General features: G+C 57.8%; 1 protein-coding gene across 1 annotated transcript; it reads left to right on the top strand.

The window, feature by feature from the left end:
- Positions 1-296: 296 nt before the first annotated feature.
- On the top strand, positions 297-16,819 carry PMP22 (peripheral myelin protein 22). Its single transcript, XM_082294328.1, has 5 exons — positions 297-385; positions 1,216-1,316; positions 2,684-2,774; positions 11,527-11,667; positions 15,266-16,819. Exons 2-5 carry the CDS (start codon positions 1,239-1,241, stop codon positions 15,430-15,432), a joined length of 477 nt encoding a protein of 158 aa, XP_082150454.1. The 5' UTR covers positions 297-385; positions 1,216-1,238; the 3' UTR covers positions 15,433-16,819.
- The last annotated feature ends 47 nt before the right edge of the window (positions 16,820-16,866 follow it).

Below are 16,866 nucleotides of genomic sequence, written 5' to 3'. Positions count from 1 at the left end.
CTCAGGGACACCCCGCACCCACGGGGGGCTGCACGGCCACCTCTCCCCCGCCCTCCTCCACGGCTGCCTGGGCAGCGGGGGCTCAGGAGAACGGGAGGGGCCGTCTCTTGTCCCCCCTCAAATCTCCTCGCCGCCGGGCGGGAGCGGCCGTGCGGTGGCCGGGGCAGGGAGCGGCTCCTGGCCGTGTCCCGGGGGGAGGCGGCGGGGCCGGGGCCGGGCCGGGCGCTGTCCCGTTTATAGGAGGGCGGCGGGCGCCTGCTGAGCCCTCCCCGTGCCGCAGACGCAAACGGGGCGGTGGCCCCGGTTAAAGGGGAAACTTGACAGCGCCGCCGCCCGCTCCGCTCCGCGCCCGCTCCGCCGCCAGCGCGCTCCGCTCCGCCGCGATGTGAGTACGGACCGGCCTGGCCCCACTGAGCGGACACGGGCTGGAGACACCGCTCTGAGGGTTCTCTAGGGAGAGGGGCCAGGGCAGCCCCCTCCCCTCTTCACCGACGGGGGAGATGGGCTGGGGAAAGTCCCCCCAACTCGGGAGAGGGTCCAGGAGAGCCTCTGCCAGGGGAGCCAAGGGAAGAGGGGCTGAGGGCACCCCCGGGGAAGAGGGGCCAAGGGAGCCCGGTGGGCTGAAAGGGGCAGGGGTTGACGCCCCCTCCTCCCCGCCCCCTGCCCTCTTCGCGGGGGTCGCCAGAGCAGATGAGCCCGGGAAAATTCCCCCTGGGGTGGGGGCTGACAGAATCACCCGCACTGGTCCCATGGGTGGGTGGACAAGGGACCCCCGCCCTCCTTTCCCTGCGGAGTCGGTCCGGGGCAGTCCCTCGGGTGCGATGCTCCGGGATCGAGCCCTCCCGCCGGGGGCGGGGGCGAGGAGCACATTCCCTTGGGAGAGGGGATCGGAACCCCTCGGGGAGAGGGGCTGGGGGAGCCTCCTTGGGGAACCGCCCCCCCTTTGAAGCTCCCCGGGGAGGGGACTGGGAGGAGCCCCCTCTGTGGGAGAGGGGGAACAGGCTCGGGAGACCCCCGGGGGATATCGGGGAGCGGGCAGAGGGCTCGGATCCCTCTCCGTCGGCGGGGCCCGAGGAACAAGAGCCCGGGTGCAGGGCACTGCCCCAGCAGCATCCCCCGAGCCGGGCGGGGCGGAGCGGAGCGTTCCTGCTGCCCCCGGGCAGACGCACGGACAGACAGACACACACACTCAGCATCATCCCTGTCCCGCTGCAGCTCTGCCCTTCACCACCGCCAAGATGCTGCTGCTGCTGCTGGGGATCATCGTGCTCCACGTCACCGTGCTGGTGCTGCTCTTCGTCTCCACCATCGTTAGTGTGAGTACGGCTTTCCCCCGCTCCGGGGTTCCCCGGGGCAGGGACATGGCGTGGCGAGAGCAGAAGGTGTTATTTTTATTTCTGGCTGTTTTTACAGCCTGGCTTTTAGCAGGAAGCTTTAATTGGCTGGTTGCTGGCTTCACTAACAGTGGGATTTTGGAATCTGGGAGTTTGTGCTGTCAGGTGAACCTGGTGGGATGCGTGGCTGTGTGCTCTGCTGGGTGCTCAGGGCTTCCCCGCTGGTACAGAGACACAAGGGCTGTTGGAAACCATCTCCTCATCCTCCCCGGGCTGGTTCACATCAAGGAGCAGCCTCGGAGCACCCAAAATCCGCTCCTTTGGGGTGATGCTGCTCTCCCCTTTCATAAGGAGCTCCACCTGCTAATGGGCTTCAGGCACAGGACCAGAACAGCCGGTCTGAGCAAAGCCCTTCGAAACGGGGCTGGCTGGGCACTGACCCCTCAGCACAGCAGTTCTGCTCCCCAGCTCTCCTCCCTTGGGGCAGGGAATAAGGCACAGCCTCTTTTTCCTAACCCACCTTCCAAGGCGGAATCTTTGTGAGCAGTGGCAAGCCCGAGGGCTGGATGCAGCACAGAGGCTTCCCAGCACTGTCCTGGGGCTGCAGCCCAGTGAACACGTCAGCTGCTCGGGAGAGGTTTGAGTTGGCTTTAAGGCAGCTCTTCTGTGGAGCTGGTGACTTCCAAGCTTGCTTCACCAGGGGCTTCTTTCCCGGTTGTTGTTTTTTTTGGGTTTTTTTGGTTTTTTTTTTTTTTTGGGGGGGGGTGTTCTTTTTCTTTTTCTTTTTCTTTTTTTTTTTTTTTTTTGGTGATCACAGTAGTGGAAAACGTTACAAAAATCTTCCGAGCCGTTAGGAATCACGTGGAAGCATTCAAATGTCCCGGCCAGGCAGCGGGCGAGGCCGGCGAGGGGAGGGAAGCGCGGCCCCGCGGGACTCGCTCCGTGTTTAAAGAGCATAAAGAGCTTCTGTTTTCGTGCCGTTGGGGCGAACGCGGCTAAAAGCAAATCTCGGGATTCGCTTTCCAAGCCCCTCTCTAAGGAGAAAAGAGCGTCCCTGGGAGCGCCCGGCCGGGCAGGCACGTGCGGGGCTGGGGCTGCTCGGGGCCGCAGCCTGGGGGGGACACGGACACGGACACGGACACGGACAGGGACAGGGACACGGACACGGACACGGACACGGGCAGGGACACGGACACGGACAGGGACAGGGACACGGACAGGGACACGGACACGGACACGGACACGGACACGGGCAGGGACAGGGACACGGACACGGACACGGACACGGACACGGACACGGGTGGCTGCTCCTCCCCGGGCCCCGCTCACGGGCTGTGTCTGTCCCGCAGCAATGGCTGGTGAACGGCGAGCACACGGCAGACCTGTGGCAGAACTGCAGCTCCGGAAGCGTTTTCCGCTGCCTGGCGTCCTCCACCAACGGTGAGTGCCCCCGGGACCAGGGCTGCGCCCGCACGCCGCTTGTGTTCTGCTCCCGGACCTATGGAATCGAGGGGGATTTGCCTCTGTGGGTTATTCGTGATTCCTTCTTGGATTTTCCTGCATCCCCGGAGCTGTTCCCTCCCGCCCCATCCCCTCGCCTCCTCTGCTCTGTCGCCAGCGGGAGGAGCACGGCTCAGCTGTGTCCCGGTGCGGGCACACGGGGCTGGCCCGGCAGTGGGGGATTGCTCCCCCCTCCCCTCCCGCTCCCTGAAGTTGTGATGGGGCTTAGCAGGAGAGCCAGAGCCGCTGCCCACCGCTCTGCCCGGCTGCCCTCGGGCTGAGGGGCAGCTCCTGGCAGCGCCAGGGCAGGGTGACACCCTCACTGCACTGGAGGTGACGGCTCGAGCCCTTTTGGGGGGATCTCCTGTTTTTAGCACGTTTTTCCAGTTGGATGTACAAACACGAGGTGGTTCTTGGGGCAGGGCCGCTGGGCGCCTGTCACCCTGCTGGGAGCTGAGGGGCTTTTTTTGTCACAGCTCCTTCTCGCTCTGCTTGTGAGGGGTCTGAAAGATGCCCACGGGGCCCTGGGGACGCTCTGTCTCCAGAGGACACTTGTCCCCTACCTAGAAATCTGTCCTGCGTTTTGCTGCTGGGACAGGCTGAGTTTTCGGGCACAGCCCTGGGGTTTGCTGTGGAGCACCGTAGGGATGTGCTGAGTGCTCGGGCTCTTCATCCCGTGGCGCCTGCACACCTGGGGGCTGAACAGGCACCGCGGGACCGAGCTGGGGCAAGGCTGATGTCACACTGGGTGCATCAACCCTGAGCTGTTTGCCGAGGTCAGAAGGGGAGGGGGGCGTGCTGAGACACGGTGACACGCAGTTCCCAGGGTGACCAGTGGCACCAGGAGCACAAAATGCGTGCTCAGAAAGTTGGGCAAGCCCGTGCCTCAGTTTCCCTAGAAGAGAGAGCTGGTGCCAGCGGTGCTGTGGCCAGCGTTTGTTTTGTTAGCCTGGTTTGTGCTTTCCTGATTCTCCCGGTGTGACCCGCGGGTCACACCAGATTCTCCCAGTGTCACTCACGCCGCTGTCACTGGGACAGTCACCCTGTGCCGGAAAGGCGGGCCTGGCGAGGAGCGCACCGGTGCCAAGTGGCCCTGGTGAGGGGGACAGTCACCCCGGGAGCATTAAATGCTTCCGGAGGGTCCCTCAGTGGAGGGAGACTGTGAGAGGGCTTTTGGCGATTCCGAGCAGAATCCCCAGCCTCGGGAGCAGACCACTCGCGTTGCCCACGCGGGGAGGCGATGCCGCCGCTCCGTCCCTCGCCTTCCCCGCTGCGTCCCCGCCTGCACCCGGGCTCGGTTCGCTGCGAGTGGGGCTCCCAGCGCTAGTCTCTGCTGACGCCTGGTGGTGTCCGGGCCAGCCGGGAAGCGGCTGGATCCCATCCCAGGCCGGGAGCCTTCTGGAGCCGTGTCCCTCATCAGCAGTTGGCTGGGCTGGCTATTGCAGCGTAGGCAGCCCCGCTTCGGGGCCAGTCATGCGAGCTCCGAAACTGCTGAGCCTCCGCTTTGCAATGAAAGGCAGCGCTTGCTCCCAGGAGTCCCAGAGCCGAGGGCTCTAAAGCCTCCCCAAATCTTTTGCTTTTCAAACCTGCACCGCTTTTTCTGGATGTTTACAGGGGGTTCTGTCGGGGCCGTCAGTGCTGAGAGAGGCTTGTCCACACTGTGGCTGGGTGGTTTCCCGCACACCTGCTGGTCCTGAGCGTGTGGGAGTGTCCAGTGCCTGTTCCCAGAGCTGCTGGAGCCACTCCAGTGCTGGGTTTTCATCACTAAAGGGACTATGGTCAAGATGAAAATGTTAAGAATGCAGCTGAGCAGCTGAGCTGGGTTGATAGCCCTGATCCAGTGGACGGGGTCCCTGCCCATGGCAGGTGGGTGGAGTGAGATGATCTTTAAGGTCCCTTCCAACCCAAACCATTCTGGGATTCCAGGATAAAGTGTCCCAGTGAGCTGCTCTTCGAGTGGAAATTCATCATGCTCAGGGCTTAAACAGCTCTCACTCATGCAAGGCTCTGCTCTGGCACCAGGAGAAGGGGTTTTGCTTGGACAAAAGCTTGTGCCCCATCCACCCTGTAGGAGTGGTGCTGCTGAGGACCTGTCTTCCTCTTGTGGGACCCTGGATACAGGGTGCAGAGCCCTCCACTGCTGTAGGAACACAAAATCAAAGGGTATTTCCTGAGCTTACATAAGGCTTTTAAGGTCTGTTCGTACAAACAACAAAAATGCCACATGGTCTCCTTTCCAGCGGGTCCTGCTCCCTCCCTGCCCTGTCACCACTGCAGGGAGCTGCTGTCGGCCACTCTTTGGGGCAGTAGTGAGGTCATGGGGCAAGGATGCTGTGGCAGAGCCACCTCGAGGCTCACGCTTCTCTTCTGCCTCATCCTCACAGCCCTTTCCCAGGAATTTGCTTATTTTCAAAATTAGGAACGGTCCCGTACAAACAGCACAAACCAGCCTCGGTTACAGCTCCCAGAGCAGAGGCTGTGCTGCAGTGGGCTCCAGACAGCCATAAAAATTCATATCCCTGTGCCAAGGGTGGTGCTGAATGGTTAATCCTGGAGTGCCAAGGTGCTCTGGGGAAAGAGCAAGGAATGCTCATTGGGAATTTTGACAGAATTTTCAGTCTTTATGCAGGGGAAGTTTTGCTCTGGCCCTCACCGTGACCTCTGGGGTGTGGTTATTTCTTCTTCTCTTTTCAAAAAGCAGTGGGACTCAGTAAGTGGAATTTGGGAATTAGATGGTGCTGGGTCACCTGCGTTCCTCATGGATGGGGACTTTGGGGGTGCTGGTGCTGTGATGCCCCCTTGGTGCCAGCTGAGCCTCCCCGTCCTGTCACACAGGGACCCTTTGCTCAGGTGACCTTGCTGTGGATGCCCAAGGAGAAGCAGAACTTTTAACTCCAGCTGCCAGCAGGATTTGCTTTCGTTGCACACTGGGGCAGGTTCTGGGCTGGGCTCCTCACCCTACAGAGCATCCCACGGGGAGGGACCAGGCAGCAAAGCAGTGCCAGGGCTGAGCTCGGCACTGCCCAGGTGAGGATTCCCGGGACATCAGCAGACCCTGGGTACAGCTTGGCCTCGGTGGGGACTGAGCTCCCACCTCCTGAATTCCTCTTGGCAGGGCTCAGCCCCTGGGTGTGTGCGAGGGCCGATCCATCCCGGCGGGAGCCGAGGGCACATTCCCACTCCTTGTCCGTGTACAACCGCCTGCTTGTTGCTGTGATTTTCGCATTTGCTGTTAGATAATGCTTTTTTCTTCAAGAGGCCGAGAACTATGGAAAAAATGTTGCAATCTTTGCTTCGTTTGCGCTGTCAGACATTCCTGGAAAAGACTTATCTCAGGAATTCAGCTCTGAATCCCGGGACTGTGGGTCGGCAGGGCCGTGTGCCAGTGCCGGCTGTGTGGCCCCACGGCCAGCTCGGGGCACGTGGCTGGGCCCAGCAAGTGCCTTCAAGGAGATTCCATCCCAAATTTCCAGACAGGGATATTTTTTCCACCAAAAAAGGCCTTTTCTTTCCGGCACTGAATGTTTTATGCAGGCAAGAAGACTTTTCTGCCTGGTTGGGAAAGACCCCAAAGCCCATCCAGTGCCACCCCTGCCATGGGCAGGGACACCTCCCACTGTCCCAGGCTGCTCCAGCCCCAGTGTCCAGCCTGGCCTTGGGCACTGCCAGGGATCCAGGGGCAGCCCCAGCTGCTCTGGGCACCCTGTGCCAGGGCCTGCCCACCCTCTGAGTAAAGAATTTATTCCTAACATCTAAAAATCTCCTATTCCAAGAGAATATTTTATATTTCAGAGCAGTTTGTCCCATAACTTTCTTGCCTTCAATAGGAAAGGGATTTCCTCTGCTTAAAACCATTTTTTTATTATTGCTTGTTCTTCTTACAAAGAGCATCTGATAAGGGGAGGTCGGGAACTGGTGCTGTTTTTTTCTTAGATGGTCCAGGTGTCTTTGGCTCCCAATTTTTCTGTGAAAGGTGAGGTCAGACAACTTTCCCTGCCATATTTGTGCTCTGGCCCACAGAGGAATGGGAGGAAGAAGGCAACGTGTGGGCAAACGATGACTGTCAAACCAGAAGAAAGGGTGGGGGAGTCCCCTGCAGAGTGCGGTGCTGGAAAATCCTTCAACCAACGTTCTTTTGGCCTTGATGAGACTCTCCGATGTCCCTGTGGGTGCAGGCTGAGTGACCCTGCACCAGGTCTGTGGGCCAAGGCACCACTGCTCCCTGCTCCTGCTGCCTGGACTGGAAATCACTGGGAGCTGGTACTGGCGTCCTTGGGAGGATCTGGGCATGGAATGATGGATCTGCCACCTCAACACAGGCCGGCGGGAGGTCAGAGCCCGAGCCAGAGACCCGCCAGGGGTCTGGGAAAGGAGCTCCCTTGAGCTTTGTGGAGCTGTTGGAAGGAGTTTTCCATGGTGCCAGCAGCTTTCTGCTGCCTCAGGAGTGGCCTCTGCGGGATGTGAGCTCCGATGGGATGTCGGAGTGTGGCAGCTCTGGATGTCCTGGCCTCATGGACTTCTTGGATGGAGCTTCAAGGAGAAGGAAAGGGAGGAGAGCCAAGAGGAAAAGGAGGGAATTCCCAGTGGGATTTCCAGGAATACCTCTGGAATGTCTGACTCGGTGCTGGTGGGAGGTTGGGCCACAGCAGGAGAAAGCTGCAATGGAGCTGGGTTTTCCCTGGATTTTCCCTGGGACAGGGCAGTGCCTCAGCTGGGCAGACTGCGAGGAAGTTGTCCCCACAGGAGAGGGGTTCCCTGCAGCCCTGGGGCTGTCAGGGGCAGTGGGGGGATCCGGGCTGTGCAGAGCAGCACCACAGGCACCTGAGCTGCTCTGACCTTGGCAGTTCTGAGGGGCCTCTGTCCGAAGCGCAGCCCAGAGAGTGCTGCAGCTGAGCTGCTGTTTCTGCATCTCCAGTTCCCCCCTTTCCAACCCTCTCTGGGGTGTTTGAATGCCAAAACCCCTGCAAGTCCCAGCGCTTTGCTGTGGCCTGGCCGCTTCAGAGCAGAGGATGTGAGCTGGGCTCAGGTTCTTGGTCAGGCCTTGACACCTGAGGGTCTGCTCTGGAAAAACCCTGCTCAGAAAATGTGGCTTTTCCTGGCAGCCCTGGGCTGGTACCTTTGTGCCTGTGCTGTTCCTGACCCTGCCGAGATTTACCTTCCAGCATGGAAGCAGCAGGTTTTACAGTCGTGGGCATGAATTTCCCCTCCTTCCAGCTTTGTCTGTATTATATGCCACAGTTACCTCCTTAATGGATGTTTTCTCCTGCAGAAGTGGTTGCTTTTTGAATGTACAGAGTGCACACACTTGGCAAAGGGAAAACTCCACCTGCAAAACGTTCCCATCAGCTGCAGATCCCAGCACAGCAGGATTTTTAATGCACAGCACTAATTTAGGGATGTCTTCCAGCAGGGGATGAGCTGAGTGCTCAGATAAGTGTCTTCAGTTTGCACTTTGTTTTTTCTCCTTGGCTGTGTCCAAAGAGGATGTGGGGGGTGTGAATTAAACCCTGGGGAGGCAATGCCTCTCCTTTCAGGCCTCTGCTCCTGGCCAAGAGCACCTTTTTCCCTGCCCTGTCAGTCCTGTCTGGGCATAAAACCTCCCTGCAGCAGGCCTGGGGCTCTGCTGGAAGGGGCTGGCTTGGCTGCTGTCTCTCTGGGAGATTCAACTGCAATTTCTGCTCTGAGTTCCAATTTCTGCTCCTGAGTTTCTTTCTTTCATGCTGGATTTTAGGGCAGTGAAATACCGTCTTCATCATCCCAGGGCTGAAGCCTTTTCCCTGCTCTTTAAGCAGTGCTGTGAGCACATCAGGGCTTGCAGAACTTAAGGGGAAATTTCAAATTTGTTTTGTAAAAACTTCTTGCTTTTTGTCTGTGCCTGCCTGAAAGGGCTCTAAACCCACTCCTGCCAGCTCATCTCCGGAAGCGGCATGCAGGGTGTTATCTGCCCTATCCACGCTGTTTCCTTTCCTTCTTCCTCCTGAAGAACAAAGATATAAACACAGAGCTGAAGAGATGCAGGGGAAAAATGGGATCACCAGCTCACTGCCCAGGGGAAACCACAAATAACAGCCTGGGACTAAACAGTGCTGACAGCCCGGCTGCAGCTCCAGCCCGGCTTCCCTCCGGGAAACTCACTGTGCTTTTGAAATCCTAAGGGCTGGACACAGCACTAACAGCAAGGGGGTTAAAGGCATGTGGGGCTGAGGAGGTAAAAACCCTACCTGCAGTTATAGGGGTGATTTTAAATGTTTTAAAGGCAATCAGCTGTCCTACTACAGCTGAAGTCTGTGGGCAGCTGGCTTGGAGTTAATGGAGTTCTGGAACTCGCTCTCTTGTGTCTCACTCCTGGGCTGGGATCCTGCCCTTTGTTTTCACAAAGGAGGCCAGCAAAAGTCAGCAACGGGCTGGATGTGAGCGGGCTCAGAGCTCTGGTCTGTGGGATCATCTCCTGATTTCCCTGCTCCCAGGCCGGCTGCCGAAACCCTCCGGCCACAGTCGGCTCCCCCCCCTGTGCTGCCTTTCTCTTCCTCTGACACGGCTCTTTATGACAATGGGATTTTGCAAAGCCCCTATAAATCATTTGCATTCAGAACCAAAAACCAGGCAGGGGAGGCGGATGCAATTAAAGGGCAGCTCAGCTCAGCTCAGCTCGGCTTTCCGTCTAGACAGCCTTCTCCTAAAATAACCGGCAGTGGCAGCATCCACCTCCCAGCAGAAAGGGCTCCTCTTGGGCCGGATCCCGCGGCCTTTGCAGTCACAAAAGGCTTGGCTTTCTGGGTCCTGGATGAAACTGCAGGGCTTGACTTTGGCTCAGCTGGTGCATGGAGCTGGACACAGCTTTGGGGCTTGGGTGAGAGGAGGGCTCAGCTTCCCAGAGCTGGGAGGGAAGCCCTGTCTGTGCTGAGGAAGGGAAAGAGATGCAGTTCAGCAGCTGCACATCCTCCAACCACATCTCTGGTCTGATCTGAGCAAGGATTTGTGATGATTTTAGTGGCGCTGGAGCTGCCTCATCCCATTTCCCGCTGCTGCATCACGGCCAGAGCTGAAGGGGCAGGTGGGGCTGGGGCAGGGGGGCTTTCCCTGCCTGGCTACCTGAGATAGGGGAAATATCTTGGACATTTTGTGTGCACGTTGCAGTGAAATGCACACTGGGATTTCCTGGGAGCAGCAATAGCTGCTCCTTCCTAAGGAATGGCAGCAGCTGGTGCAGGGGAAGCCGGCACACTGGAGTGAGGGAAGGGCAGCAGCTCCCTGATGCTGGGGAGAAGCTTGGAATGGGAAGTGTGACGGGGAGGGGAAGGAGCAGGCTGGCTGTGAGGAGCAGGGGCTGCTCTGGTGGTTCCAGAGCTTTGGGAGCTGGGACTGCGTCTGCTCCAGTGCCTGAACATCCAGAGGCAAAGACAAGGGGTAGAAATCCTGGTCCAAAGTCAAACGCACCAGACGTGACTGAGCGGCACAGGCTGTTCCCTGCAGCCGTGGATGCGCTGGGAGTGCCCATGGACGACCACGGCCATCCCAGCTGAAGGCTGTGCCTCACTCTCCGGTCCAAACTCCGCCCTCCCTGCCCTGAGTGCAGCTCGCAGGGATGGAGTGGGGACATGTGGTCCCTTCCCTGGAGCAGAGGCTGCCCTGGACAGTCCCAAAGGCCTCGTTTGCTGCCCCAAGGTCGGAGGTGGCTGAGCTGAAGGGCGGCTTCATGTGGAAGTTTTGCTCCATTTCAGCCATTTGCTGCAGGAAGCCGATTCTGAGGGCAATCGCTGGGAGTAGAACTGTGGCAGGAACATGGGGCTGAGCCCGAGGCTTCAGTGCTGCCCAATCCCATCCGAGGATCCAGCCCCAAGCCTGATTTTTCTGCCTTTCACTGGGTGGTCTGTGCCTCAGTTTACCTGTATTGAGTCCTGTCTGCCTTTCATGGTGAATTAATTGATGTTGCGTCCTCAAAAACCTCTCAAGGAAGCTGCAAACCTGCATTTTGATTTCAGACTTTATAAGGAAAGGGGCAGGCAGAGGTATTTGCGAGCACTGCCTCTTTCTTCAAGCTGCAGCAGCTCATGGCATTTTGCTTGTTTATTTATTTATTTATTTACGTGGGGAGTTACACACCCACTAAGCCTGGAAATAGCTGAGCAGTGACTCACACAGGGGCTGGTTTAACTGGTCTGCTCTGGGACGCAGCTGCGTTTAGCAGCTGGAGAAGGCTCTTCCAAAAGGTTCAACTCTGCAGGGGCAGAGGGTGTTTTCGTTCCCTGTGTGTTTATTTGCCCTCGGAGCTCGGCCAGCGCGGTGTCCCAGAACTTGCTGCACATGGCTTTGGTGTTTGCAGCGCAGCTGAACAGCCAGGGCCGGGCACGGAGCTGGGGAGAGGCTCTGTCTGGGTTTTGCAGGTCGGGGTTGATGTCTCCGCTCTGTTTTACGGTCGATGCTCCCGAGGCAGAGCCCAGCCCTGTGATCCATCCTATTCCAGCAGCTGCTCCGTGCACACGGCATCCACAGGGCACCCGAAATCCCGGGAGCACCGTGCCCACGCCGGGGATCCCAGCAGCTGGGGCAGCCCTGGATGTGTCGCCAGCTGCTCCCAAACCCCGTGGGAGCCAGGGTGGGGTGGTGGCCCAGGGCTGGCGGCAAGGCCATGGGCACAGCAGGGGCTCCACGGTGCCCACACTGAGGTGTCTGTCTGTCTGTCTGTCCCCAGAATGGCTGCAGTCTGTCCAAGCCATGATGATCCTCTCCGTCATCTTCAGCGTCCTGTCCCTGTTCCTGTTCTTCTGCCAGCTCTTCACGCTCACCAAGGGCGGCAGGTTCTACATCACCGGAGTCTTCCAGATCCTCGCGGGTGAGTGGGGCTGAGGGGTGGCACTGTCACCTGGGGCCAGGCTGCCAGGCAGGGGCAGGGGCTGGAGGGAATGAGCAGCTTCTGGGGCACATCAGGAGGGCCGTGGAGCTGCTGCCGGCAAAGGGAAGGGAAGGGGGATGAGTAATTCGGGGGGTTGAGGTCTCACATGCCTGGGATGGGATCCAGCCCCTGGGCCACTGTGCACCCAGGCTCTTCTGCCCTTGCACAGGGAAAGGTGCACGAGGGTTTCTGCCCCAGCCAGGGAGGTTCTGGAGGGAGAGGGTGCCAGAGCCACTGGGGCAGAGCTGGGGGCAGCACATCACAGGGGCTGCTGGAACGAGAGCTCTGCCTGTTCCCCAGGGCTCGGGGTGGGATGTTGGGTGTCCAGGGTGCTGTGCTGGCTCTGGGACCCACCTTCACCAGGCTGGGTGAGGCTTCCACAGCTGCTGGCGGGGTGGGGAAAGTCGTGACGATCCTGTTTTGGCAAAAGAGGACTCGGTGATTATTTATAAACGTGCCATGAGGGGGCCTGGTGCTTTCCCCATGAGCAAAGAGCCCTGGAGCTGCAGGGTGAGCGCTGACTTGGACTGCCAGCTACTATTTTGAACTCTTTGAGAACTCAGTGCTGGAAGGGAGCCACAGTTCATGCCCTACGCTGCAGTTCCCCAAGTACTGATGCTGTAAAGCCCCTGGCTCTGCTTATGTTTCCATGTATGAAACCAGTGGAGAGGATTTTCAAGCGTTCAGGCTAAAAATTGTAATTGTGCTTCAGGGTCCTGGCTGCATTAGGACAGAGTGTCTGGGAAGGAGTCTGATTCTTTCCTAGAGCTTTAGATGTTAAACTAGAAGCCACCTGAGGTCCTGCCACTTTCTCAGTGGAACAACTCATTCACTGAGTTTAGACAAACTTTCTGGGCACCCTTTAAGCAAGTGACCTTCCCAAACCTTGGAGAAGTCCAGAGCTAACCTTTATTGGCATGAGATCCATGAGGAGTGGATCTGCTCAGCCACAGTGCAGGTGGAGTTCAGATCAGTTCACCATCTCTGGAAAGAGAGATGTATGGAAACCCATTAGAGCCATGGAGCCAAGGAGGGGAAATGGGCATTAATAATGCAGTTACCTGCCTGAGAGCTCTCTAATAGACCTGGGAGCAGAAGGCTTCTGTCTCCTGAGTGATTCTGGTGAAACCTTATTGTCAGAGGAAGAGAAAATGGGATTGCGGCCCTCTGTCCATGCTGGGTGTCCTGAGGGGATGCAGGGTCAGACCACAGACCCACAGACTCTTTCCTTGTTGGGCCTGAGCTGTGGGTCAAAGCCATGTCCAGCCAGTGTGAAGGACAGAAAAAGTGTCCTCATCCCATCAAGCTTCCCTGTGGCCAGGGGGACCTGTAGGCAGAGGTCTGGATCCAGGAGGACCATGCAGAGGTGGGCACTATTGGCCATCCTTGCTGTTCTCCCTGGCCAGGCCTGGAGGAGGAGGCTCAGGTCAGTTTTGATCTTTGTGACCCTAAATCTCGGGGTTGTTGGTAGGAACAGGACATGGCTGTGCCAGCACTGCCAGGAGATCCCACCTGGAGGCAGGACAGCTTTGGTCACAGGAGCTGAGCCTGTTCTGGGCTCCTTGCAGCTGCTCGTGGGAAGCCAGGGCAGGAGCACTGGGCTCTGATGGGTGGCAGAGCTGGGCAGTGCTGCCCTGAGAGCCAGGGAGGAGGGCAGGGGCTGGTCCCCACTGCAGGTGCAGCTCAGGGACACCAGGGAGTGGAGGAAGGGCAGGAAGAGAAGTGTGAGGCCACTTTGGTCTGTGGTGCAGCAGTCAGGCAGGATCATCCCCAGCACCTCCTCCACACAGCTTGGAATCACCCCCAAAGCCTGGCTGGACTTGTCCTGGTGGGATCAAGGGCATCAAAAGGCTTTCAAAGGCTCCACTCCATCCTTGGTGGGTCCATCATATCCATGGGTAACTCCTCATAGCCCAGCATGGCAGAGACCATGGTTGCTTTGGGCCTCTCGGGGTCTGACCCAACTTTTGCATCCCTCTCTCCCTCTCATCATCCCTTTTATCCCTTCTCTCCCACCGCTCTCACCCCAGAGCTGCTGCCCTGTGGGTGCAGAGGGCAGGCTCAGCCTCGAGGGCTGTGCCTGCCCACATCCCACAGCTGTTTGCAAACACCTGGCTTGGAGAGCTGCCCTGGAGCTTGCACAGCCCCAGCCAGGTTCCTCTGCAGGGCTGGGGCAGTTCCAGCAGGAACAAACCCTGGGAACAAATGTCGGGAAGCATTTGCCCTCCTGACCTGCTGAAGCAAGACTGGAGCGTGTTCCCAAAGCCAGGCTGCACAGGGGGATGCATTATTGCTCGCAGCAGTGCTGGCAGCTGGCTGCAGCTGGGCCTCCCTCCCTTTTCTCCGGGCCCGGAGCAGGGCAGTGCCCCAGAAGTGCGGTCGCAGCCGTCGCCTCTGGCCGGCCGCGTTCCTGCTGCGGACAATCGCCGCTGTATCTCGCGCTCTGTAGGTGACTTGGCGGCCACACGCCTGTCCCCTGTCCCCCAGACAATGGCTGTGCTCTCTGTGCATGGGCTGGGCAGTGGGAGTTGGCTCCCGTGCTTGGAGAATGGAAACTGCTCCAGCGGCGCCCTAATGAAGCGAATTCCCACTTGTGCACTTTCCCCGAACAAAAGGAGCAGTGTCAAGTGGAATTACAGCTCAAATATCACGGTGCTGAGATGTAGGTGGTCCTGAGGTCTGGGCAGGGGATTTGGAACTCGGCTCCAACAACAGCCCCACGACTGTATAATAAAACTGCTGGGATTGACTAAAAGAGCTTGTTTGGGGCAGGAATAGAGCTGGCTTTGTGTGAGCCCCGGGCGGTGCCCACCCCTCATGGGGGGTTTGTAAGGAAGCTTAAACACTGCCCACCGGGGCTGGGCCTGGCCCCTGGGACACCCCTGGGACCTGCACAGGCCCTGGCTGGTCAGGGGGTGCCAGAAGCCAGGGAAGAGGAATGGGCCGTGGGCATGAAAGGGTTTGCAGGGAGCTGGGTTTTAAGGAACAGGGTTTGCTGGGAATGGGGTTTGCAGTTGAGTTCCTGGTGCAGCTGTGCAGGATGGGAGGGTCACAGCCAGAGCATCCTCAGGCCCAGCTGTGTTTGTGGGGTTTATGTCCTGGAGAGGTGATACAGAAACGTTCTTGCTTTGAAAGCCCAGGTCTGACCTCTTGCAGCACCACAGGGAGGCGGCTCAGGCCAGGGTTTTAAGGAGGGCACCAGGGGAGCGGGATTGGTCTGGAGCAGCAGCCCTGAGCTGGGGCTGCCTGAGGGATGGGTTAGCCCAGGCGATGCTGCAGCTTTGTCTGCTCCAGAGCCTCTGGCTGTGCTTGCTGAGCACGGCAGAGATATCCCTGCTCGCCTCCAGCCACACCAGAGCCCACAGCATCCCCTCCCCACATCAGGAGACTCCCAGATTTGCAGGAGCCAGGATCCAAAGGGGCAATAACAAAACCAGTTCCCGTGCTGGTGTTGGGTGTTGTCCCGCGTGACTCCGGGTTCCCAGCAGGGAATGTCCATGCGTGGCCTCACTAACGCGCTCCCTGTGCTTCCCTGCAGGGCTGTGTGTGATGAGTGGCGCTGCCATCTTCACAGTGAGGCACACGGACTGGCACCAAGCCTCGGAAAACACTTCCTACGGCTTCGCCTACATCCTGGCGTGGCTGGCCTTCCCCCTGGCCCTGGCCAGCGGCATCATCTACGTCATCCTACGGAAGCGCGAGTGACGCCGCGGGACGGGGCCTAGCGTGACAGGGGCACTTGTGACGTCCTCGGAGGAGACGGAGGCGGGGGAGAATAGACGAGAAAACGGAAAAGAAAATTAACCAAAAAAACAAAAAACCAAAAAAAAAACAAACAAACAAAAAAAAAGGAATAAACCCTCCCATCCAAACCAAACCAAACCCAACCCAACCAACCCCCAGAGGAAACACTCAAAGGGTTCCTTGTTAATTGAAGATGTATATAGTATCTATGGTTTAAAAAACCTATTTATAACACTTTTTACATATATGTACATAGTCTTGTTAGCTTTTGTTGACCATGCGCTGTTTTAAAGCCTAAAGCAAGTGCCTAAGGAACTCTCACTCCTAACAGTGTAACAAGAGCGCAGTGATTTTTCTCTCATGCAAAATCCTCTCTAAGCTGAACTCTCCTGCCCTGTCCCAGCCCGTGTTGAACTGTCAGAACCCCCAGCCCTGACTGGTTTTAGGCTGGCGTGGATCAGAGTCACACCTGGTTCCGCAGCCGGAGGGCTGGGCCCTGCTCCTGCCACATGCTGTGATCCAAAGGGCACATCCAGATCTGACGGGAGACGCTTCCAAAAGGTTTGAAGGATTTTGGAGCAAAGGCTTCGATTGCCCCAAGTGCCTAAATGACTTATGTGCCTAAGTCCCATTGCCTTGCCACCACACCCGCTGGGAGCTTGGGCTTTTAAATCACTTAGGTCGTGCTGCAATCCAGCCCGGGCCGTCCTCCTTCGCTTGGGCTGCGGGATTGGGCTGTGCCGAGCACTGGGAACTGCTGCTCCCAGCCTGGAACGTGCTCTGTCCTTGCTGTGGAGCTAAACTGCCCTGAGAAAGAAACCAACCCAGCCTGTCCCTGAAACCCAATACCAGATGTATGAAATGGTGCTATCTATTTACCATTCCTTATCCTGCTAAGCCATTTAACCTTAGTCACTGGAAATTCAGTTAACGACCTTGAGGTAAACAACCAAGCTAGAAATGAGAAATAATTCTGTGTAATATAAATGAGCTATAACTGCTTTTGTACTTAGATTTGCTCTTACTATTATTTTTAATAAAGCATTTATAACCAAGATTCCTTTTTCCCCTCCGTGGTGCAGAGGAACAGAAGCAGCTCTGGCTGGGGCCCATGGGGCTCTGGCACAGGAGCGAGATGTGAGTCCTCTGTCTGTCAGCAACGAGTCTGGCCATGAACAGAACAGGCACCAGCACAGACCCCGGGCTGCCTCTGAGGACTCCAGACACTGTTGCTGGTTTTGGTTAATTTTGGGTTTTTTTGGGGTTCTACTTTTTTTTTTTTGCTTTGCTTTTCTGATTTTATACCGTGTGGACTAAGAAGCAATGAAATAAAAATCAGAATAACTCAGGTGCTTCTGCGTTTTGGGGTTTTGGGGGGTTAGAGGTGGACTGTGC

This window comes from Coloeus monedula, assembly GCF_965178545.1.
Source record: "Coloeus monedula genome assembly, chromosome: 19".
NCBI lineage: Eukaryota > Metazoa > Chordata > Aves > Passeriformes > Corvidae > Coloeus > Coloeus monedula.
The sequence above is the reverse complement of the archived record's forward strand: the minus strand, read 5'-3'. Positions and strand labels throughout refer to the sequence as shown.